Source organism: Carcharhinus amblyrhynchos, chromosome 2, assembly GCF_965287045.1.
Source record: "Carcharhinus amblyrhynchos chromosome 2, sCarAmb.v2.hapA, whole genome shotgun sequence".
NCBI lineage: Eukaryota > Metazoa > Chordata > Chondrichthyes > Carcharhiniformes > Carcharhinidae > Carcharhinus > Carcharhinus amblyrhynchos.
Window position 1 is genome coordinate 87,444,158 of NC_137325.1, and position 26,297 is coordinate 87,470,454.

At 42.8% G+C, this 26,297-nt stretch overlaps 1 protein-coding gene across 1 annotated transcript in view; it reads left to right on the forward strand.

Moving 5' to 3' along the window:
- Positions 1–26,297, forward strand: part of LOC145356289 (ATP-binding cassette sub-family A member 13-like) — a 274,002-nt gene that overhangs the window by 35,868 nt on the left and 211,837 nt on the right. The window contains exons 7-8 of the mRNA XM_080208858.1: positions 21,427–21,548; positions 23,870–24,003. Of these exons, the coding sequence (XP_080064984.1) occupies positions 21,427–21,548; positions 23,870–24,003 (256 nt within the window). The remainder of the gene's footprint in view (positions 1–21,426; positions 21,549–23,869; positions 24,004–26,297) is intronic.

Sequence of the window (26,297 nt, forward strand, 5' to 3'; positions counted from 1 at the left end):
GACTAGATGTCAAAAGCTTGGGTAAAGAGGTAATTTTGTGGAACGTCTTAAAAGAGGAAGAAGAGGTAGGAAGTTGGAAGAATACATTGAGGGAATTCACCAACCTTGGGGGGGGGGGGAGGGGCAGTGGTGTGGGGAGGTTGCTGAAGGCAAGGTCCATAATGGTGGTACAATTACAATTGGAATTCCCAAGAGGCCAAAATTACACAACAGCTATTTCAGTGGTTTGTAGGGCTGGGGGAGATAATAGTCATAGAGAGAAACAAGGCCATGCTGAGCCTTGAAAACAAGGATGAGAATTTTAAAATCAAGACATTACTTGATTTTAACCAATGTTGATCAATGAGTGCAGGGGTATTGGTGAATGGTATTGGTGTGAGTAAAAGTTTGAGCAGCAAAGGGTGAATAGTTGGAAGCTTTTTCCCAGGTCAGAAATGACAAATACAAGGGGTCACAAGTTCAAGATAAGGGCAAGGTTCAAAACAGATATGTGGGGATGTATTTTACACAGAGGGTGGTGGGAGTCTGGAGTGCATTACCAAACAAGGTGGTTGAGGCAGGCACGTTAGGATCATTTAAGACTTGCCTACATAACCACATGAACAGACTGGGAATAGAGGGACATAAGCGGATGGTCTAGTTAGGAACACATGATCGGTGCAGGCTTGGAGATCAAAGGGCCTGTTCCTGTGCTGTATTGTTCTTTGTTCAAAGATTTGGGTATCATTATGTCCACGGAAGGTAGAAATCTGAGATTGGCCAGGAGTGCATTGGGACTGTCAAGCCTAGAAGTAAAAAAGACATTGGCAAGAGTTTCTGCAACAGATGAGCCAAGGCAATGGCAAAGTCAGGTGATGTTTTTGAGGTGGGACTAGGTGGCCTTCGTGATGGCACAGCTATGTGTTTGTAAGCTTATTACGGTATCTGACACCATATTTTTGAACAGTTTTTAACCTCAGACATTGCCTCTGGGAGGCATGGAAATTTCTGCTTATCCAGTACTGGATGCCAGGCAGGCAGCATGATAACCTAGCAAAGATTTAGGAGTGGTGAGAAGATGGGAAAATAAGCACTGTTTTCAGATGGTGTCACCACGAGATAGCGTGTAGCTGGAAAATAAGAGACGAAGGATCAATCATTGGGCGACACCTGACGTAACAATGCAGAAGCAGGAGGAGAAGTCACTGTAGTTGATTGTCTGGCTGCGATTAGATAGATGAGAATGAAACTGAGTGAGTACAATTCCACACAGCTAGATAACACTGGAGAGGCGTTGGAGGGGAATGACCGGGATTTTCTGGTTCCTCCCACTGGTGGGATATTCCAGTCCTGCTGAAGTGAATGGAAGTTTGACTGGACTGCTGGATCGGGGTCAGAATCTCACTGCAAGTGTTGTGTTCAACCAAAGGTTGAAGACCGGTTTAGAAGGGACTGTTTAATCATGATCACTACGCAGTGTGTGCCATTTGTGACTTCTGTTCCGGAACTGTGGTATGTGGGAAAATATGACGTGAGGAATTTAAAAATGAGGTTCTGGGAAAGATGGCTTGTATTTGGGGAGTGGCTACTTGTTGGAAAAGAGGACGATGTTGGATAAGGACATTTGCAAAGATGGTGAGGTCAAGGGTTGGCTTTTAGAGCAGTGTGATGACAACAGGAAGAGAAAGTACCTGTTGAGAGAACTATTGATAACATTGATTAACAGGAGAATCAGGAAGGGATGTTGGGTGGCCATTAGTTTACGGGCTATAGGATGGAAGGAGCAAATGGTAGACAAAATGAACTCGCAAAGAAAGTGCATGATGGAAAGGAGATCAAGGAAAATGCAAGTTCTTGTTTTTGTGGTGGGGGGGCTGGGGGAGATGGCGGGTGGTGGGTGCAGTGGATCGGTGCTGGAATTTTACAGGAAATTTTCCCCTATGTATTTGTGGAAGGTGACAGAGGCAGCTGAGCAGATGATCTCAATCTTAATGACAAAGAACTTCACGAGCTCCTTGTACATTGCTGGAGGTAGGGCAGGAGTAGGCAGGGGAGAGGATTTAAAGAGATTGTTTTCAGTAGAGAAATAAAGCCAGGATTTCCTGATGGGATAGATGAAAGCAGGATCCAGTAGTACTTTATGTTGCCAGGCAGTTCTGGCAGTGAATTGCAAAGTCATCATATCCATTCAATTCTGTAACCCTTGAATTTAAGAGTGTGGAGATGAGGGCCAGAGAAATGGCAGGATGAGAGAGAATAATTGTTTTATTGGGGACTAGACCATCGAAGTTGAAAATAATGGAGCAGTTGAACAAATCAGTAGTTGTAACGATCATTGAACCAAGTGTCAATGACAAGACTGTTGGAATTTTGAAAGTGCAGTTGTTGTAAGTAGATTGAGGAATAGTTTTGACAAATGTGGACACAGAAAAAGGTAGGCTTGGAATGTGCAAAGGGAATGTGGCTGAAGAGTGCTACAAGAAAGTGAACAGACAGCGCCTTAACTGATTGGAACAATGGGAATTGTGAGACTACATGAGTCTGTCATTAATAAGAGCTGGGGAGTTAATTTGGAAGAAAACATTAAGAGAGGAAAAGAAGGCAGTCAACCCCAAGGAGAGAGCATGATGAATTGAGATGGAGGCTGAACTCACCGAGTATGGGAGTCTTTCAGTGCAGAGCCTGAGGGAGGAAAGAAGCAAAAATAATTTTGTGAAAAAAAAGTTCTTATGTTATACTTCCATGAATTATAGAGAACAAGGATTTTAAGTAAGTAAAGGAAAGGAAGAAGGTGAGATGCTGAGAGGATTGGGTGTCAAATGCAGGGGAACTAATTGGAGAATCAGTGGAAAGCATATAAATAAGAAGGTTTTGCTGGAACGAATTGGTGAGTCCAGAAAATTTAGTCCTGCTCCTCATGCATCCATAAAGGAAAGTTTTAGACATACATTGGAGGAATCTTTTTTGTATACAGACAAACAACACTTTTTCATGAATGTCGCAGAGCTTTTCCTGTTCAGTGCCACTTAAACTACAATAGAGGCCACATTGATATAAGAATATCCTGGTAAGCATAAATTCATTAATTCCTTGTCTGCTTTTGACAGGGACTTAATAATTTGGCAAAGGGTTATCTGGACTCAAAACATCAGCTCTTTTGCTGATGATGCCAGACCTGCTGAGATTTTCCAGCCTTTTCTCTTTTGGTTTCAGATTCCAGCATCCGCAGTAATTTGCTTTTATTTAGACGGGGCCTTATCTGACGACAGATTCTTGCAAGTTAAAGTCCAAAATAGTTGAGTTCAGAACAGGCAAGCGACCCATTCATTTCTGTCTCCCACCTACACAAATGGCTCTGGACAGGTATGGGTTAGAATTGATCCCAAACATTAAGCGTTGTGATGATATCTGGAGGGCCCAATTTTCAGGAAATTTCTTTCAAGATTTGACGGAGATCACAGAATGAATCTGGTTAATTTTCTGAATATTTACTGCTGATGAGGACATTTACCTGTTAACGTTTTTGCGATCTTTTAATGTGTGCCAGTTCCTTGTCACTGGCACATGCTTAAGATGATTACATACCAATACCACGCCTTTAAAAATAAAGAAGGGACTTATGCAATAAATCTTCCTTTGTGTAAAATCCATTCAAATTAAGAAATATTTGCTTCAAATCATGTTTGCAACAGGTGTGTTTAAAATACGTAAATGTTCTTTCATGATGCACTGGCAATTATGCAGGTGGAAAAGCACACATTGTATAAGGGATCTGGGTGGTTTAAGCACGCCCTATTTTAAATGCTAAATCTTGAGGGGATACAAGGGAAGTATGAATGCCAGGACTTTCATTTCTCTTTTTCTTCATGTTCACATTCAATTCAAAACGGCTTTAAATTGTTAGTTTGCTTGCCCACAGACAATCTTGCCATTAGCAGTGGCGTGAGTTCAGTGGCAACTATTACCAATAGATGTCCGCTTTAATGATTCACTGTTGTAAAAGGAATTTTATTATTGGCGCATCATGACCACCCCATTTCCTTTTATTTTCTCTATCAAATTCAAATTATGAACTTTTCTGGCAGGAAACACAGCCAGCTGGTAAAACCCATAAAAGAGAAAAACCTCCTGATGAAAAAAAGTAGAGAAATCTAGAAATATACAGCAAGTTAGTCAGCTTTGTTGGGATTAAAAACAAACAAGTTAAAGAATCAGTGTGGAATAGATGGAACTTTGATGCATAATTGATAACATTTTTAAGATCAGAGCAGGATCAGGCAGCAGCATATGTACAGTCATCTATATTATCGTGGAAAAAGAGTAGATGGCTAAATGGGATTAGAAAGTAACTTTTTAACCCACTCTGTTGTGCATGAATCAGCAGCCAACCTTGTTAAAATTGTTCCAGACTCATTAGCACTCTGTTCCTGTGGTATTCCTGCTGAGTACCTTTTTAAATATGATTCTTTTTAGTCAGCTGAGGTGTCCACCAGAACAAATTTCATGAATATGTGCAAGTGAGAATTCCATACTGATTTCCGGACACCCATACTAGATTAACTCAGAGAAGCTTAGCCTAGCCCAACACTGCAGTGAAATGTTCTGGGGTTGATCTCTCAGGTTGGGAAGCATTATTTAAAAGGGCATATAGTTGCAGGCAATTGAACCATAAGATTTGCATGCAGTTATTCTTGTATAAGTTGCCAGGAGATTTCCCAGCTTCTGGATTGTTTATTTCTGACATTTGTTGCCATACTTACTCTGAATAAGCTTTTTCTGTTTACCTTGGACGTTATAGTTGCCAGTTTGATTTGGATAGAGGAAGACATGGGGTAGATGACAACCGTAGCAACTTTCATGAACTACAGTTGAGCTTTTTTAGAAAGCAACTGATAAAAGAGGCTGCTCACAGGAGGCCAGACGTAAGGCATAAAGACCAAGAATGAGTTTCTCAAACTGGTCTGAAGGGAGATGCTTCAGGAGGTTGAACTCTTTGCTATCTGTTGTAGACCAGGAGAATGGTGGACATAGTGACGTTATGTTCCTGACTGCATATGCTACAGATGACCCTGTCGACATTGGCTGGATGTCCTTGGCATCCATTGATTTGAGTAGTTTTAAATTGCAATCAGTCTAATTTCAGTAGCTTCAGGGCTGATAAGTAACTTGGGTGATTTTACCTAGCAATCCACCTGTTGTTTACTGATATCAACCTTCTTGGAAGTTAAATTGAGGCCAGAAGAGAAAATGAAGACAGAAGTTAACGAGCCTTGTTTGTGTACTGAAACCGGTTTCTCTTTTGACCGATGGTAACCTCAGAACACACATTGGCATACTTTCTACTAATGCTGGTAATATGAGCTCTTCTTTAAATGAAAGATTGTCAAAGGGTGTAAAGTTGGGAGTGCCTGCACTGGATTGGTTTCTGTGGCAACTATAGATGCAACAGTGAAGCACAAAATGCCAAAGACTTTTTTTAAAATTTTCAAGTCTTATTTCCAACTTGCAATTTTTGGTACTTGTGTTTCACATATTTTTCCGGTAAATATTTGTTCAGTATAATGGTAAATGATAACTGTGGGTTGGAAAATGCTGGGGTGGAATTTTACAACCTCTCCTGTTTAGGGATCTTTTGGTTCAAACAAAGTCAATGGAATTTTGAACGGCTTGTCGCATTTTCTAGTCCATCTCCTACCATAACGCTACAGTAACATTCCACCTCATGAGTAGTACATTATTTATATAACCCAACTGAGTGCTGATTTTAGTTGCTGCACCACAGACTTACATAAACTGTCTTCAAGGTCTATTTTAACCATAAGACACAGGAGCAGAAGTAGGCCATGCAGCCATCGAGCCAGCTCAGCCATTCATTGAGATCCTGACTGATCTGATCTGATAATCCTCAACTCTCTTTCTGCCTTATCCTCATAACTCCTTGATTTCCTTAATGATTAAAAATTTGTTTATCTCAGCCTTGAGCAGACCCAAACTCTACAGCCCTCTGTATAAATAATTTAATAGATTCACTACCTTCCGAGTGAAGAAATTCCTCCTCATCTCTTCCTTAAATGGGTGACCCCTTTCTCTGGGGTTATACCCTCTGGTCCTAGACCCTACAGTAAGAAGTCTCACAACACCAGGTTAAAGTCCAATAGGATTATTTGGTAGCGCAAGCCGCTAGCTTTCGGAGCACTGCTCTTTCATCAGGTGAGTGGGATTTCAGTTCACAAACAGAGCATATAAAGACTTTATATGTCTTTATATGTTTTTACAATGCTGCTTCACCCTAATTTCTGGAGTTTCTGTGGTTCTTCAGGTTACTGCAGCAATATGATGATGATGACATTGAGTGTTGGTTGCTCAGGTAAGTGTGTGAAGGCAGGAATGAGTGCAGTTGCAATCCATATAAGTCAGACTGTGGGGCTTTGAACCTAAGACTGCTATGTCACCCACCTTAGCAACCCTGGATCTTCTTGCTGCATTCTCCCCAGCCTGAAGAGGGCACATTACTGTTGTTGTTGCCGATTTTCTTGGCCACTTCCATGCTGTCCTGCTTGGCTGGAGAGTTTCAATCTTGCCCAATCCTTGGGAAAGATGACATCACTTTCATCCCTCAGATCCTGTTGTGGACCTGCGAGTGAGAGTGAGAAACTTGGGGGTGGGAATGGGGCAGCCTTCCCAGGACTCATCTCTATTCCCGCATTCAAAAATCCATATGCAGCTTGAGACATTCTTACCCTTCCTCAAGACATGTCCATCCTCTCTGATTCATTGGATGTGAGCCAAGAGACAGGATACCAATGCTGCAGTTCAGTTAAAGAAGCCCACTGCAGTTGTCTATGAATTCTGACTGACAAATGGTCTGGCCATTTTGGAAATGACCATCAGATGGAAATGCCAACCCTGCACTCCAAATTTTAAATTACAAGTAGAGACTTGTTTTGGATACCAAAGGATGACTTGATCGCAGAATTCAAGGCATTAAGGGAAACATAAAGAGAAACCAATTGATTAGTTGGGGATTTTAGAACAAGGGAATGTAATCTAAACGTTAGAATTAGGCTGCTCAGAAGTGAACAGAGGGAACATTTCTACAAACAAAGATTGGAAGAAGTTTGGAACTCTTTTCCACAAATGATAGTGGATGCTAGATCAGTTTTTAGTTGAGATAAATATATATTTTTGGGGAAGTGATGTCCTAGTGGTATTATCACTAGACAATTAATCCAGAAACTCAGCTAATGTTCTGGGGACGCGGATTCAAATTCTGCCACAGCAACTGGTGGAATTTGAATTCAATAAAAAATATCTGGAATTAAGAATTTACTGGTGATCATGAAACCATTGTTGATTGTCAGAAAAACCCACCTGGGTCACTAATGCCCTTTAGGGAAGGAAATCTGCCACCCTTACCTTGTCTAGCCTACATCTGACTCCAGAGCCATAGCGATTGGCTCTCAACTGCCCTCTAAGGGCAACTAGGAATGGATAAAAAGCCCTGGCCAGCCAGTGACACCAGTGTCCCAGAAATTAATAAAATATTTGTTACTCAGGCGTATTAAGGGATATGGGGCAAAACCCAATATAAATATTGTATTGCAGTTCAGCCATTATCTCATTGAATGGTAGGGATCAAAGGACTAAAAGGCCAACTCCTCTTCCTTTGTCAACATTGTCTCCAAATAAGTCACTTACATTAGGAATATTTTTATGCAATATTTGTCTGGTTAAATGTTTGGGCTGGATTTTCAGTCTGACATTCAAACAGACCAGACCTTGGAATGTTTCAGGAAGCAGCATGTCTTTACCACAGGAACAAAGCTGCATGCTTCATCATATGAGAAGCCAAACACAAGATTAGAAAGTCTCCTGTTAGTAACATGAGGAGATGTGTAATAGAGGTTTTATTGTCTATCCTTTTTAACTTATAATGGAAGTTTTTGAGGAGTTACAGTCATTCCCTTTGGAAATTATTCACACATCATCACTTTTAAGTCAGATTTCAACAAGGAAAAGTGATACTTCAGTATTATAAGGAGAGTGTTAAGAAACAAAACAACACTGTGTGATCATGTGCACATACAGAAGGAGGACCCATATCCTGTTAGCTCAATAGTTCACAAAACATTGATGGTTATTTTGAGCAAGATAAAGAGACAATGTCTTTCATGAATTTTGGTTCACTTGATACCAGGGTTTGTTGGAAATAATATTTAAACTTTTTTGCAAGTAAAGAGCTTTACTGATTTTGAATCACTTAATAAAAATCACAAACTATTCTTTCTCTGCTGAATGAGATGTGAATCCAGAATGATATGTTGTCTCCTAATTCCAGGTTGTAGGATGTATTGAGTGGCTGCAGAGTAATCTGAGTGGGGGAGGATGAACAGCCAGGTTGGTGGTCTAGATCTGTAACAAGCAAACAGGCCCTCAAAGATAGGAATCTATATCTTGCTTCTTGTACCATAAGTAAATCAGTATAGAAATTGGAGAATAGTGCAGATGAATGTGTGGCTGGGCAGATGGGAAGGCTTTAGATTCCTGGAACACTGGGACCAGATCTGAAGCACATGAGACCGGTTGAGGCTGGATGGGTTGCATTGAAACAGAGCTCGGACTAATATCCTTATGGGGCCATCTGCTAGCGCTGTAAGGAAGGGCTAAAATAAGTTGGCAGGGTTGTGGGAACCAGGTGGTAACATTAGAGATGATAAACAAGATCCACCAAGAATTAGGTGATACAGTTAGTGCTAGAATAGAATAAAGTAAAATGTGAGCACACATTAGAACATAGAACATAGAAAAACTATGGCAGAAACAGGCCCTTTGGCCCACATGTTGCGCCAAACATATCTCTACCTATTAGGCTTACCTATAACGCTCAATCTTACTAAGTCCCATGTACTCATCCAGAAGTCTCTTAAAAGACCCTATTGAATCTGCCTCCACCACCACTGCCGGCAGCTGATTCCACTGACCCACCATCCTCTGAGTGAAAAACCTACCCCTGACATCTCTCTGTACCTACTCCCCAGCACCTTAAACCTGTGTACTTTTGTGGCAGCCATTTCAGCCCTGGGAAAAGGCCTGTGAGAATCCACTCGATCAATACCTCTCAACATCTTATACACCTCTATCAGGTCACCTCTTATCCTTCGTCTCTCTAAGGAGAAAAGACTGAGCTCTCTCAACCTATCCTCATAAAGCATGCCACCCAATCCAGGCAACATCCTTGTAAATCTCCTTTGCACCCTTTCTATGGTTTCCACATCCTTTCTTAATGAGGTGACCAGAGCTGAGCACAGTACTCCAAGTAGGGTCTGACCAGGGTCTTATAAAGCTGCAGCATTATCTTCCGACTCCTAAACTCAATTCCTCGATTGATGAAGACTAGTACACCATATGCCTTCTAACCACATCCTCTACCTGCAAAGCCGATTTGAGAGTCCTATGAACCCGGACCCCAAGATCCTTCTGATCTTCCACACTGCTAAGAGTCTTACCCTTAATATTATATTCCTTCATCCCATTTGACCTGCCAAAATGAACCACCACATACTTATCCAGGTTGAAGTCCATCTGCCACTTCTCTGCCCAGAATTGCATCCTATCTATGTCTCGCTGCAACTTCTGACATCCCTCCAAACTATCTACAACACCTCCGACCTTTGTGTCATCGGCAAACTTACCAACGCATCCCTCCATCCAGGTCATTTATGCAAATCACAAACAGCAAGGATCTCAGAACAGATCATTCTTGAAAATGGCTAAGCAGGTTGAGAAAGCAGTTAATGATGCATATGGGATCTTATACTTTATAAATAGGAGTTTGGAAGACAAGAGCAAGGAGGTTAAGATTGACTTCTGTGGTTTATCCTCAATTGGAGAACTATGTCCAGTACAGGGCACTATATTTTAGAGAGGATGTGAAGCCTTGAGAAAGGGTGTAGAAAAGATTCACAAAAATGATCCCAGGGATGAGGGACTTAAGTGACGTGGATAAATGGAGAAGTACAGCTGGTTTCCTTGGAGAAGATAAGATTGAAAGGAGTTTTGATAGAAATATTCAAAATGATGTGGGGTCTGGGCAGGATAGATATGGCTGCATATTAAAACATACCGATGTGACGTTCATACAGACATGAACCTGTTGTGGGAGTCTCCCTGTGGTCTCAAAGTTAAGTATAATCTTCAGGGGAGACGGACATGGCCAAACAGTAGCCTGGCAATGCCACCAAGCACTGAGACATGGGACAGGTTGGCACTGCTATGTTGGCACCATGCCCATGCCAACCTGGCAGTGCCATACCTGTGCCAAGGGGCAGCCCCAAGTGGGAACCTCACTAGGGTGTAGGGGTTTAATTTAGATGTGGTGATGGCCAGGAGTGGACGGAGAAAGAGGGGAGGCTGTCGATGGCTGTTGTGAGGGCATGGGAGGTGGAGGTGGGTGCTGGCTCAGACTTTGGGAGGGGGGTGGGGAAGGAGAGAAGGGGCTGATGATTGGGTGGAGGGGTAGGGAAGCACAGAGAGAAAACCAACAGAAGCCGACATTTAAAAAAAAAGTTGGCAGCACAGAACGCAATGGACAGGGCTCCTTACCCTTTCCATACTCCCCAACCCTTTCCCCTACAATATAGATCACTTTCAATGGAGTGGACAAGACATGCATAGTTCCTTACCATCATCCAGAACTAATAGTTTTAGAGGGATTTCTAGGACCAATTTGGACAGAAACCAATTACTGTCCTTTCATTAATACACCTCCCCCACCTTCCAACCACTGTTCTTCACCCTAACCTACCCAAATTCTTCTGGCCCAAGAACTTAGACTTGCATGCTCCGGGGATCCAAGGTTTTGGGGTCTTTTCTTCTCCAACAGTCCTCGTGGTGACCACTGACCACCTTGCTGGCATTGCCAGGACTGGTGGAGTTGGCAGCTAATCCATTTGACCAGCATGCTCAGAGGGTGGGGTCTTGGGTCCTCATGAGCCTGCCTTGCAGTGCTTTATGGCTGCAGGGCTGCTTAACATGAAACATGTTGGCTCCACACTGATATTGTTTCCAGCAGGGTGGGGTGGGGGGGGGGTATTGCTGAGGGCAGCGGGAGGCATTGGTCAAGGCAGTGGAGGTGATTGAGTGAGGAGCGTGTACCGTTCATACCCTATATTATTCAGCCTGAAGTTCCTTGCATTCAGCTTCCAGTTGGCTTTATGTACTGTTGCAAAGTCAAGTTTAATTACTCAACATTTACCAGTCTTATTAATATTTCTGAAGTACATGTGGTTTGTTTGCATTCCACTCGTTATCTGGGGTGTTCCATTATTTTGAATTGGGGTTCCACATGTGAGTCTAATTTGTTAAAATTGCTGCTGACAGACTGAATTCAAACAAAGGTAGAAACATCCTTTTCTTGAATAAAGTTTATTCATTAGTCACAAATAGGCTTACTGCAAATTACTGTGAAAATTCCCAAATTGTCACACTCCGGCGCCTGTTCAGGTACACTGAGGGAGAATTTAGCATGGCCAATGCACTTAACCAGCACATCTTTGAAGATTTGGTCTCCTTATTAAGGAAGGATTTAAATGCATCGGAGGTGATTCAGAAGAACTTTACTAGATTGATGCCAGGAATGAGCAGGTTGTTTTATCAGGATGGTTTATAGAGGCTGGACTTATCTCCAGTGGAATTTAAAAGAGCGAGGGATGAGTTGATTTAAGTGTATTAGATCCTGAATGGCCTTAACAAGGTGGGTGCGAGAAGGGTGTTTCCTGTTCTCAGTGAGTCCAAAATTAGGGAATGCAGTTTTAAAATTAGGGAACGACCCTTTAGTACAGAAATGAAGAGAAATCTTTTCCCCCAAAGAGTTGTGTGACTTTAGAACTCTGCCTCAGAAAGTGAGGTCGTTGGTGTCACTGAATATTTTTAAGACAGATGTAAATGGATTCTTGTTAGACAAAGAAATCAAATGTTATCAGGGTAAATAAGAAGGTGGAATTAGAAACACAAACATATCAGCTATGACCTTATTGTGGAGCAGACTTAAAAGGCCAAAAGGCTTATTTCAGCTCCCATTTTGTATGTTTGCATCATTTGGTTTATCAGAGCTGATTGTGTGATATTTTTCTTTGCTTATGGATTGGTGCTTACAGCACATTTCAGCAATTGTAGGTGTAGAGTCCGTAATTTTCCATCTATTGAATCTAACATATGGTCACACTGTGCATGCCTATGACTTCCTGAGATTTAGATACTAAACAGGCATTGGGGCATCCAATCTGATGGGCAGGAAACAGGTACACGTTCTGAACCAACAGTGCCATCTGCCATCTTGTTTAAGGCCAAAATGTCGGTATGCTGGACCGATGATATCATTGACCGCACCCGGGAAAACCAGGCAGTCCTTAAAGGAATCATCTGTTATGCCACAATTAATCAGACAAATGTTTAAAATATGGGAGCAGAAGGAGGGACAACACATTGCCTGTGGACACTGATCTCTGCTGACCCCGAGTGCCCACTGTGACCTGATTTTTCTCCTCGCCAGCCTGATCATCCAACCCGACCCCATTGTCCACACTGACCTGATCACCCATGGCAACCTCCTGACCTCATCACTCACAGCAACCTGCCGATTCAATCACCCACAGCTAATCCTGCCACAAGCAGGATGGATAATAGGGAACCAATGGATACAGTATTTGGTTCCAAAATGCATTCAATAAGGTTTTTCGAAAAAATAACTCATGCTGTTGGTGCTAATACACTAAGATAGAGGATTGATTAGCTGACAGGATATAGAGAATTGAGGTAAATGGATTCATTTCAAGTTGGCAAACTGTAACCTGTGGGGTGTCACAGGGCCTGCAGCCTCACCTATTTACTTGGATTAAAGGACTCAATGTATGTAGCCAAATTTCCTGACGATAGAAAAATAGGCAGGAAAACACCTGAGGAAGGATTTAGAGGGCAGAAACATTGAGAAAGGGCTCCTGACCTGGAGGCTAATTGAAGCCTTAAGGGAGACATTTAAGACCCTAACTCTGCTGGTTTTCAACCTATGGAAAGCCACCAAGTTGGTGGGCATGCTTGTGGCCTGGTGGAGGAACTTTCTCCTTTACCTGCGAGACCCCCTGCCCCACTTGGATTTCTAGCACCACATCTGGAGTCTTTGTTCCATCCCCTTACAGAAGACAGTGTTGTTTCCCATTGGCCCCTCCTGTTCATGGGCTTTTCATGCAGTTCATTAGGGGTCCAGCTTCCCTCCACTCAGTTGTCCCTCTGCCTTTCATTTTCATCATCTTCAGCCACCTCTTCATCCCCCTACCTGCCATTGTAAGCCCTCACCCTCTCCCCACCATGTCCTCACACATTGTACCCCCCACCTTGTCTTTCTCAATCTCACACTTCCCACCACCGACCTCTCTCCTCCCCCACCTTACCTCCCCACCTTCAGCTCCCCCTCACACTCCACCCTGGATGAACTTTGTACCTTTGTTGTGGTGGCAGTAAGAATTCCACAGCACAGTTCCTGTCCAGATGAACACGGCTGTGTGGACAAGAGACAAGGAGATGTGCATACTCCCCAGGCGCAGTGCTGATATCACTTGGTGGGTCCAGAAGCATAGTGCTATCTATGAAGACCAGGTCAACATGGCGATGGAAGGTATGAACCAGTCTGTCTGGCAGGATAGTGAAGAGTGCACCAGGAACAGTGCAGAACTTTGGCAGAAATTTGTAATACTTGCCTTAAAGTTGCTGGCAAACTGAGGAACAGTTTGTGCACAGTACTTATTAGCAATTGGGTTTGGTGGTAATTTTACACTGGCATAATGCAGGTTTGGGAGGCCTGACAGGACAATGGCTGGCAGCTATTTTAATGAGTATTTGTGAGATGCAAGTGGATGCAAATTGTGCACTCACCACCAGCTAGTGGGAGAAGTGACCTGCTGTTAACTTGCCACTGGGCGAATTGCAAAATGATTTCACATCAGTGGGCTTCTGACTTTTTGACTCCTGCTAGATTCTCTACTCCTGCCTGCCACTAAGCTGACCATGGGCAGGATGGGAGAAATCCACAGGAAAGTCCTGATTCAGTTGTTTTAAGGTAAGACTATGACTGTTCATGATGCCAATGCAGCTGGAGCTTTACTGATGCCTGATGTAAATTCAGGAGAGAGCGCATGTGCGTTGCAGTAGTAAGTTATTGCCATTGTTACAGCGTGCAGTAGTCCGGTGTTTGAAGATGAGCACAGGCACCTGAAATCCACAAATCAATACAAACCAGCATGGTTAACTAAACTAGCAGCAAATCCGTACAGAAAATCCAACCACAATAGAGCAAAGGGAATCAACTTTTATCAAATATGAGGGAGGGGGACAGGAAGGAAGAGAATCAAATTACAGTGATTGCCATAGAAACAAGGGATGGAAGAATCCAAGTGAAAGATTGATTAGCAAAATATAAAAACAGAACATAACATAAAAGGAAACACACCCTTATGATAATTAGCAACATACAGAATTATGAGAATGGCACATTGTGCCAAAGGGGTAACACTATCCTGCATTATAAGCTTGTCCTTGTGTGATTGAAATTAAAGCAGGAAAAACTGTTAAAATGCACTGTTGTAAATTTAAACTTGAAAATGACAATTTTACAACAAATTAGAAAGATTTCTGAACCCTAAATGGATATTGTCTGAATGTAGTTTTTTTAAAATATAGCAAGTTTTTTACAATGTCATTAATGAATTCCCCTGTATGTAGGTTATTTACTATTGTTTACTTTGGTGACCTACTTTAAGAGAAGGACAACATTAAAAAAAAACCAATAGATCTACAAGGCATATGGAGAACCAGAATATAGGATTGATTCTTTAAGCCTGTTGTGCTGCTCTAGCAGCAGGATGGGCTGGGACACATCAGCAAAGACCATTTAGCGGGCTCCCCGTTGGGCATCTGGACCTTCATACGTCTCCAGCTCCAAGCTTTTGAGCATCATCAGCTCCACACTAGAATTTGTCATGGAGTTTTCAATATTTCAATTGTTATTAGCATCCCATTAGCAGGCCTAAGACTGAAGTCTCTGAGCCTGCTAGCCTTTCCCCCCTCACCAGGAGTGGTTCCCTCCAGCAGGAATTACTACAGTTCCCCATTCACAATGAACAGGCGGCCAACCTCACTACCATTGTGGCTTCCCCTAGGAGGTCAGGAGTAAGGGGGGGGGGGGGGGCGCTCTCCCTGGGCAGTGCCAGCTTAGCCCCTGGTGTGCCCAAGGGGCAAACTGGTAATGCCCAAAGGGCACCTTGACACCGCCAACTGGGCATCGGGCAGTGCCAAGAGAGCGGGGCCAGAGGGGGTGGGTCTGTTGGGGGGGTGAGGCCTCTTGGTGGGGGAGAAATTAGGAAATTGGGGCTGGCTGGATGTGGTGGGGTCAGGGACATTGGGGCTTGCCCAGGGAGGCCCAGGAGGCCAGTGATTTGGGGGTATGGGGGGGTTTGCAAGGCCAGGGATGGGGGATTGCAGGGGTGGCCAACGATCGGGCTGGCCAGTGATTAGAATGCAGACAAAGTGGGACTACTGTACCTGCATCAATCTTGGTGCTGACAAATCAGTGCATGCGCAGTGGCCTGTTCAGCGCTATGTTACCGGCCTCTCCAGTGGGAATAGGCCCTGCTCCCTGATTTTCAGAGTGAATCCCTCTAGGGCACTCTGCTGTGCTCAGAGTGTGGGAGATTCATTCTGAAAATCTGGATAAAACAACCCAGCGGGAGTTATTCCTCTTTTCATGAGAACTGGGGGCTTGGAATTTTTTTGGGAGCGTCCCAGCCTATGTCTTTTGTTCCTTTCTAGCTACAAATGTAATTTTACCTGCTGTTCCCATTATATTAAAATTGAGACAGTTCTACAGCTCAAACTTATTTTTCCAAAGACTGCAATTTTCCTTAACTCAGTTGTCCTTTCCTCTTACAATCTACATGCTTTGAATTTGTTTTCTAGCCTCCTCTTGATGTGCAGCAAGTCAGTTTTTTTATTCATTCATGGGATGTGGGTATTGCTGGCAAATGTCGCCCATCATTTATTGTCCATCCCTAATTATCCTTGAGCTGAATGGCCTGATAGGCCACATTGCTGTGGATCTGGAGTTGCATGTAGGCCAGGCTGGGTAAGGATGGCAGATTTCCTTCCATAATGGGCATTAATGAACCAGATGAGTTTTAAGACAGGGCTTTCATGGTCATCATTAGAATTTCAATTCCTGAATTTACCATAGAACCATAGTTTAATTGAATTGAAATTTCATCATCTGCCGCAGCAGGATTTGAACCCAGGTCCCCTGAGCATTGCCCTGGATTATTTGTCTGGTAACAATACCACTATACCATAACCTCTGCTGAACCCATAGGACATTGAATAAACTTCCCACTAATTAAAATCAGATATTTTTTCAATGGAAAGGAGTCCAGGCTCAAAATCTTAAATAAACAAGAAAACAAAAATGTACAAAACTCCTACAATGCATGACCTGGTCTAGAACCAGAGGCCACAGTCTCAGAATAAGGGATAGGCCATTTAAGACGAAGATGAGAAGGAGTTTCTTCACTCAGAGAGTGGTGAATCTTAGGAATTCTCTGCCCCAGAAGCCTGCAGAAGCTCAATCATTGAGCATGTTCAAGATGGAGATTTGATAGATTTCTGGATGCTAATGACATTGAGGAATATGGAGATAATGGGGAAGAATGATGTAGCGGCAGATATTCCGCCATGTTCTGTTTGAATAGTGCAGCAGTCTAAGGACTGAATGGCCTACTCCTATGTTTTTTCATTTCTGAGATGAAGAGTGTCTATATCTGTTTATGTATATCAATTTAAAATCCTTATGCCTGCATACACTTTCTTTCTGCACCACTTTCTGCTTTTACCATTTTGTCACACTTTTCTGTGCCAGCCTCTGTCATTCAAATTTTCAGAGTCCAAAATTTTCGCTGTCCACCAGCCTCGGGGTAGCTCTTGCAAAATGGTTTCTAAAATATGCTTTCATCTGTCTTTTTTTTTAGAAATTTAAAATTTTTAATGTTTAAGAAACAGCACTTAACCTGATATTTTAAGTTGAAAAATTGTGTATTTCACAATAATGCAAATGAATGTATATTGATATTGGGTTATGCAACCTAATTCCAGTTTCAGTTGGTTGTGTAACTGAAAAGGAAGTTAAAAATCTCCCAACTTGGGTATAGAATCCTCCAGTCATTATTGCTGTGCTCTCTGACCTACATTGGCTGCTGTTTTAGCAACATATCAGATTTAAAATCCTTATCTTGGTTTTCAAATCCCTCCAGGGTCTTGCACAACTCTGTAATGTCTCCCATCCTAGAGCTTACTGAATCATCAGCAATCCTCATAATTCTAGCTTCTTGTGCATCCTGATTTTAATCGCCCCAGCATTTGCTGCTCTGATACAGCTGCTCTTACTAAACTGATGGCTTTGACAAGGGCCTTTGACAAAGTCCCTCATGGGAAGTTAATTAGGAAGGTTCAGTCGTTAAGTATAGATGGGGAGGTAGTAAATTGGATTAGACACTGGCTCAATGGAAGAAGCCAGAGAGTTGTGGAGGATTGCTTCTCTGAGTGGAGGCCTGTGACATGTGGAGTGCCACAGGGATCAGTGCTGGGTCCATTGTTGTTTGTCATCTATATCAATGATCTGGATGATAATGTGGTAAATTGGATCCACAAATTTGCTGATGATACAAAGATTGGAGGTGTAGTGGACAGTGAGGAAGATTTTCAAAGTTTGCAGAGGGACTTGGACCAATTAGAAAAATGGGCTGAAAAATGGCAAATGGAATTTAATGCAGATAAGTGTGAGGTATTGCACTTTGGAAGGCAAACCAAAGTAGAACGTACAGGGTAAATGGTAGGACTCTGAAGAGAGCAGTTGAACAGAGGGATCTGGGAATACAGGTACAGAATTCCCTAAAAGTGACATTACAGGAGGATAGGGTCGTAAAGAGTGCTTTTGGTACATTGGCCTTTATAAATCGGAGTATTGAGTATAAAAGTTGGAGTGTTATGGTAAGGTTAAATAAGGCATTGGTGAGGTCGAATTTAGAGTATTGTGTACAACTTTGGTCACCTAGTTACAGGAAGGATGTAAATAAGGTTGAAAGAGTGCAGAGAAGGTTCACAAGGATGTTGCCGGGACTTGAGAAGCTGAGTTACAGAGAGAGATAGGTTAGGAATTTATTCCCTGGAGCGTAGAAGAATGAGGGAAGATTTTGATAGAGTGAATGCAAGCAGGCTTTTTCCACTGAGGCTAGGGAAAAAAAAGCTAGAGGGCATGGGTTAAGGGTGAAGGCGGAAAAGTTTAAAGGGAATATTAGGCGGGGCTTCTTCACATAGAGAGTGGTGGGAGTGTGGAATGAGCTGCCAGATAAAGTGGTAAATGCAGGGTCACTTTTAACATTTAAGAAAAACTTGGACGGGTTCATGGATGAGAGGGGTGTGGAGGGATATGGTCCAAGTGCAGGTCAGTGGGACTAGGCAAAAATGGTTCAGCACAGACAAGAAGGGCCAAAAGGCCTGTTTCTAAGCTGTAATTTTCTATGGTTTTATGATCTGCTTGTCTTTGAGCTCAAACTCAGCTCATAGTTTCACAGCTCCAGGCAAAGATGTGAACATCTGGGAAATCCTGAAACATTTACAATAAATTTCAATGAAGGCATTAATGACACATGTGTACATTCTTTCATGTTATTGTGAAATACACGATTTTTCAACTTAAAATATTTGTTTAAATACTGTTTCCTAAACATTAAAAATTTTAAGTTTCTTGTTTCTTAAAGCCTACCACATAAACCAAGTTTTTGGTTACCTGTCCGAATGGTATGAATCAGAGAATAACAGTGAGGTTATCAATACGCATTGAAGGAAATAAGAAAGCAGCTATTGGAGTCTGCGCAGTTTAACATAGAAATCCAGAGTTGCAATTTGTGTTATACTTCTCTTTCACTGGCTGCACATTGGGCTGCATTTTCACCCTGGGGAACAGGAATCAGGAAATTTCCCTGCTTGGCACACCCGTTTCAGCAGTTTTTCCCTTGAAATTGGATCCTTCACACCCATCCTCCTCTCACTCAATCCCCATGCCTCCTTCAAGCCCCCATGCCAACTTATGCCTTCCCATGAGACCCACTCACTCCCAGCTTGGCAGTTCTACAGATCTTATCTGTCCCTCACGAGTACATCTACTCTAAAAATTCATTGCGTCCCACACTGATGGTAAAGGCACTCGCTGCAGCAAAAATGGAGTCTTGTTTGAGCTAGGCATTGAATTTGAATGATCTGGCTGAGTTCCAATTTTGCTGATGAGTATCAGTCTCTAGCTTCTTTAATTTATCAACAAAATTGGGTTCTGTTAGAAGTGGGGGTAGGTCTTATATAGAAGTCCACAGAATCTCCATGGCTCTGTGAAAATCCAGCATCATATCATTGGTAAACTCAGCACGAGAACAACAAACAATAGAGTGAGGTTGGGATATTTATACACAAGGTACCCGTGAAATATGCCAGTCAAAGTTAAGACTGATGTGGTCAGGGAAAAGTGAATTTTTCATGATATGGTAGGTGATAATTAATGTCTAACAATCACTATATATGTGCAGAATTTCATTTCATTGTTTCTGCCTCTCTCTGTTATCTTATCCTCCAGATCCCACCTTTCTCAATCATAATTTTGGTTCCCTGTATGATTTAAATCTAACCTATGCTTCCTGCCTCATGCTCTATGGTTTAGACTCTGTGGGCAGGATTTACCAAGTAGCCATCTATCGCGTTTCAACAGTGGTGGGCGACGACTTGCCATTGGCCGATAGCAGGACCTTCTGATCCTGCCATGTCAATGGGGTTTCCTGTTGAATGTAGTTCTCCAGCTGTGAAACCCATGGCGGGGCAGTGCTGTCAGCAGGACTGGAAGATCCTGCCAGAGTGAACGACTGAAAAGTCTCATCCTGCGGCTGGAATTCTCCAGCTGTTCACATCCCACTGCCGCTGCAAGCGAGAACGAAGAAATTTGGTGCCCAGCCAAATCGCCGTGTACTGTGGCAGGACTGGAGAGTCCCAGCCAACTGTGGGCGAGGTTGGAGATTTTGGCCGTAAGGGTGAGATTTTAACTTCATAAATCCATTCACTGACAGAGTTAAATTGAGGCCCAGCATAGCATGTCTCAATGAGGATTCTTCAGTTTGATTGGTTGAAGAGCCTCATGTATGTCCTTCTCACATATTTTGAAGATGCCATGTAGAAGACACTGTGCTGCATTAGGGCAAATCTCTTAAGAAAAATATTGCTTTGTGAGCAGGTTTCCAAACACCATTCCTTCATTGCAGGCTGCAATCTGCCCATTTTTACCAGAGATAGGTAATGGTATTTTCAGGCACTCTGTGCTATACACAGGCTGTAATGTGAATCTTGCCATTGGGGGGAGGGGAGGAGGGGTTGGGAGAGTGTTCAGGTGGAGGGGGTTGGAGTCTCAGCTTGTTTGTGAGGTTGGCTGCTGAGCTTTTCTGGTGCCATTGTGCAGGCACCCCGATCTCCCAATATAATGTTTACACTGTGTACAGAGTATATAGGGAGACCTATCGTTTCCCCCCTTCTCTCCCCTCCTACGGACTTCCCCCATCAGGCCCGCCCCCTCACCCAGTCCCACCACAATCAGGTCCACTCCCATGGCACTGCCAGGGTGCCAGGCTGGCAATGTCAGGGTGCCAGGCTGGCCCTGCTACATGGGCACTGTCTGGCCCTGTTCCTGACCACATAGGGGACTTCAATCACTTCTGTTCCCACCGGCGAGGCAATCACATCTGGCCCCTGTTGGTGTGGACTGCCATGTGATCCTCACCAGTGAAAACCTCGACTGGCAAGGGGACTAAGGTAAGTGAGCCTGGACGATTGCATCCAGAGCCTGTTAATGACATATTAGACGTGTCATTAATATTTATATCAGCCTCGTGCCCAGGAAGGACGTGGGGTTGATTTTGCCAGCAAAATGGGCCTGGCATGAACGTGACAGGTGAGAAACCATATGCAAACCTTATTTTTCACTTCTCAACCCTATCTTATTGGATTGTGAAGCCAATCTACTGGTGGAATGAGCCCATAAGATAAAACCCTAAATCAAGTGGGTTCTGTTTACCCCAGAACCGCTGAAGCAATGGTAGTTGGGAATGAAGTGGATCAAACTGGTAAATTTTCACCTGATTTTAACAGCCTGGTTCCTGGTTGGTGGGGCAGGTTAACAGTGTCACCAGTAATTTCAAGACTAATTCTCAGTCATCTTTGTACCAATTGCAATACCACTTGGTAGTGAAAATGTGATTGCAGTTCAGTCGATTTCAATTGTTGATTGAGTTATTCTCTATATGTGAATTCTTGCCTTCTCAGCTTAACGGAATCATTGAAAGATTTCTTCAATTCCACCAACCCGAATTCATATTTGGTTCTAGACACCAGCTTGAATCTGACAATTAGTGTATTGAACATCATGCACGATATCCATACTCGAGGTATGTATTAGTTTTCAAAGTTCTCGAAGCAATAATTTATCATACCACTCTGGAAAATCTTCATAATTTGTCTGTCTTATTGTCATTGCCTGCTTTTGGAGTTCTGTGAATGCGGATAGCCCTATGGATAATCAATTTATGTGTGTGAGTTTCACATAAATGGAGGCTGTCCTTGGTTTTCCAACTGTTGGGTGTCTAATCACCTCCCTTTTTCATTCAACAACCTTGCCAAGAGTAAATCCCCCACCATCTGTTGAGCAGAAACTTAGATGAATGAGCCACATAAATACTGGAGGTACAAGAGCAGATTAGAAGATGCTTATTAAGAGGCAAATAACTTACTCTCTGACTCTCCAGAGGCTTTTCATCATCTACTGCAAGTTAAGTTTTTTTTATTATTCATTTATGGGATGTGGGTGCTGCTGGCTGGCCAGAATTTATTGCCTATCCCAAGTTACCCTTCAGAAGGTGGTGATGAGTTGCCTTTTACATCCGCTGCAGTCCCTGAGGTATAGGCACACCCACAGTGCTGTTAAGGAGAGAGTTCCAGGTTTTTGACCTAACGACAGTGAAGGAATGGTGATATATTTCCAAGTCAGGATAATGACTGACTTGGAGGGAAACCTCTCGATGGTGAGCATAACCCAGTATCTGCTGCTGTTGTCCTTCTAGATGATAGTAGTCGTGGGTTTGGAAGGTGCTGCCTAAGGAACCTTGATGAATTCCTGCAGCACACCTTGTAAATGGTAAACATAGCTGCCACTGTTCTTTGGTGGTGGAAGAATTGAATGTTTGTAGAAGCAATAACAATCGAGCGGGTTGCTGGATGCACTGGATGATGTCAAGCTTCTTGAGTGTTGTTGGAACTGCACTCATCCAGACAAGTGGAGAGTATTCCATTACACTCCTGACTTGTGCCTTGTAGATGGTGGACAGTCTTTGAGGTGTAGGCCAGGAGTGAGTTATGCACCACAAGATTCCTAGCCTTTGACCTGCTCTGATAGCCTCAGTATTTATATGGTTAGTCCAGTTCAGTTTCTGGTCAATGGTAAGCCCCACAATGTTGATAGTGGGGAATTCAGCTAAATGGTTAGATCTCCCTTGTTGGAGATGGTCATTGACTGGCATATGTCTGGCACCAATGTCATTTGGCACTTGTAAGCCCAAACTTGGATAATGTCCAAGTCTTGCTGCATTTGAACACAAACCTTTCAGTATGTGAGGAATCAAGAATGGTGCTGAACATTGTGGAGTCATCTGAAAGCACTTCTGACCTTATGATGGAAGGAAGGTCATTGATGAAGCAAGTGAAGATGATTGGGTCTAGGATAGTTCCCTGAGGAACTCCTGCAGTGTTGTCCAGGAACTGAGTTGATAGACCTCCAACAACCACAATTATCTTCCTTTGTGCCAGGTTTGACTCCAAAGATTGGCGAGTTTTCTCCCTGGTTCCCATTGACTCTAGTTTTGCTTGGACCCCATAGTGCCATAATTAGTCAAATGCTGCCTTGATGTCAAGAGCAGACACTCTCATCTTACCTCTGGCATTCAGATCTTTTGTCTGTGTTTTAACTAAGGCTGTAATGAGGTCAGGAGCTGAGTGACCCTGGCGGAACTCAAATTGAAAGTCCATGAGCAGGTTCATTGATGGAATATTCTTCACTGCCTGGATAAGTGCAATTTCAATCACACATCAAGAAGCTCCATATCGCTCAGGATAAAACAGCTGCTTGATCAGGACCCCATCCATCACTGTAAATATTTTCTGCCACGTCAATGACAGACACTGGTTGCGGTGTATGCCATCTGCAAGATGTGTTATAGCATCTCACCTTGGTACTTTTGACAGCACCTCCTAAACCCTCAACCTCTATCATCTAGAAGGAAAAAGATAGCAGGTGCACTGGAATGCAATTTCCTTGGAGTTTGCCTCTAAGTCACACACTACCTCGATGAGGAATTATATCACCATTCCCATTAGTTTCACTGAGTCAGAATTGTTCAACTCTCTTTCCAACAGCACAGTGACGCACCTGTACCAAATAAAGTGTGGTAGTAAATCATTATACCTGCATGTCCTGTAATGCAGCCCACCCTATTTTAGCTTTCTTTTCATAAGGTCTCCAATGGAGTCACTGGCTGCCTCAGTGATGGGAGGAGAGTCCTACTGAAATGTGATGGGCCATTGTCACCAGGTGTTCAGCGTTGAAAACTTAAAAATCCACAGGCACTGTTAACAAAAGACCCCTGAATTGAAAATTGACAGATTAGACCAATATACATTGTACTTAGAAATATAAATAACTAATTTTAATTAATAGGTCAGGAACAGAATCTGACACTGGGAAATGTTCTGTGGAATCGTAAAATGGTTGGGACAATGTTAAGCAACACATTTCGTTTGAATTCTGTGAAGGTTGAACAACTGCTGCAAACACCTGTTCCTTTATTCAAGGTAAGCTCTGATTAATGTAATTGTGTCTGGTTCTGGGCTGAATTTGAACCCAGGTGTAAGGGCAATGGAAACCTCTTTTCCACAAGTACAAGGAAATGACTCAGTTACATGTAGAGAATATCCTACACACATGATTTGCTACATGACATGGGATGCGAATATTTCTCTGATATTACAAACTTAATATTGATAATAATCTAAGTAGCTGGGTGATTTTGTTTTAACAACTAGGTCCTGGTGAATTATGTAGTTATGTATCGAAATCAACATCAAAAATTAATTCCAATTTTACCCAAGCAGAGAGGAGAGTAGTGGTGAACCTTTTTCTTAAACTGGACCAAAGTGTACAGATCTATTTTCCCAGTTTTGTTATTGGGACCATTGCTCTTTCTGATATACGATGATGGTTTTGAGTATATAGGGTATCATTTCAACTCATACAGATGGCAGAAAACTTCACAGATCGTAAATAATAAGGAGGTTAGTGATCTCTCATGATCCTATATCCTCCACAGTCTGTGATCTCCTTCTCAGTAACCCCTTACGTATTTTCCACGGTTCACAATCTCTTTCTCCAGTCTCCCTTGGTCTCCCATTTATGAACTTATGAATTTGGAGCAGGAGTAGGCCACTTTGCCCCTCGAGCCTCCTCTGCTATTCAGTAAGATCATGGCTGATCTGTTTATAACTTCAATCCCACAATCTTGCCGACCACTGATAACCTTTCGCCTCCTTGTTAATCAAGAGTGATCAACAAAGATTATCAAATTGCAATGTGGGGATTTTTTTCAAACCTCCCAACACAAAATTACTCAAAACAATTTTTTTATTTTAACAATCGAGTACAAAATTGGGTTGCTCATCAGTTTACAAAAATTCCATTATTGAAAACAGTTACAGAAATTGAACTTTAAATCATTCAGAACCTCTTAATAATTTATGGTTACCAATGTAATGAAACTTTGTGAGATATTTTTCTCACCTTTTGGCTTTTTCCATGAAATTTGGAAATATTTGTCTGAATGATTGGGATTTTGATTCTGGCTGTAACTCCTGACTTGTTTATTTTAGCTCCAGTCCCTGACCATTTGATCTTATGAAGTTTAAATTGATTGCTAATTATCTTCTTACTTCCAGACACTGCACAATTTCTCCCCACAATCTTCCCCCTCAATCTCCTTTCCTCCACTTCTCTCACACCCTCCTGCAGGCTCCTGCTTTCTTTATGTCTTACTGACTCCCAATTCTAGGCTGCCAGGATGTGATCTGGTGCTACAAGTCTATTCACCAGTTGGATGATCAGCCACTCCACAACAGATTCCAAAAATGCTAACTAAATTATGCTGCTAATTCAGTAGGGTCTGAGGGAAATCTGTGCTTTCTGGTTCCTGTTCATTACAAGATAGACCCCCTGTTTCTCAGCTCAATCTCCATGTCTGTTGGAAAATATTGAGCAATAGAGTCAAAAAGCAAGGACATTACGATCATTTTCTCTAAGTCGCTGGTTAAGCCCCAGCTGCATCACGGGGCATGATTTTAACCTTGCAAATGAGTGGGTTGTGGCTGGCTGAGGTGTACATAGAACATAGAACACTACAGCACAAACAGGCCCTTCGGCCCACAAGTTGCGCTGATCATATCCCTACCTACCAGGTTGATCTATAACCCCTCAATCCCATTAAATCCTATGTACTCATCCAGAAGTCTCTTAAAAGACTCCAACGGGTTTGCCTCCACCACCACCGACAGCAGCCGATTCCACTTACTCACCACCCTCTGAGTGAAAAACTTACCCCTGACATCTCCTCTGTACCTACTCCCCAGCACCTTAAACCTGTGTCCTCTCATAGCGACCATTTCAGCCCTGGGAAATAGCCTCTGAGAATCCACCCGATCTATACCTCTCAACATCTTATAAACCCCTGTCAGGTCACCTCTCATCCTTCGTCTCTCCAGGGAGAAAAGACCAAGCTCCCTCAACCTATCCTCATAAGGCATGCCTCCCAATCCAGGCAACATCCTTGTAAATCTTCTCTGCACCCTTTCAATAGCTTCCACATCTTTCTTGTAGTCAGGTGAACAGAACTGCGCACAGTACTCTAAGTGGGGTCTGACAAGGGTCTTATAAAGTTGCAGCATTATCTCCCAACTCCTAAACTCAATCCCTCGATTAATGAAGGCTAGTACACCATATGCCTTCTTGACCACATCCTCCAACTGCGAGGCCGATTTAAGAGTCCTCTGGGCCGGACCCAAAGGTCCTTCTGATCCTCTACACTGCTAAGAGTCTTACC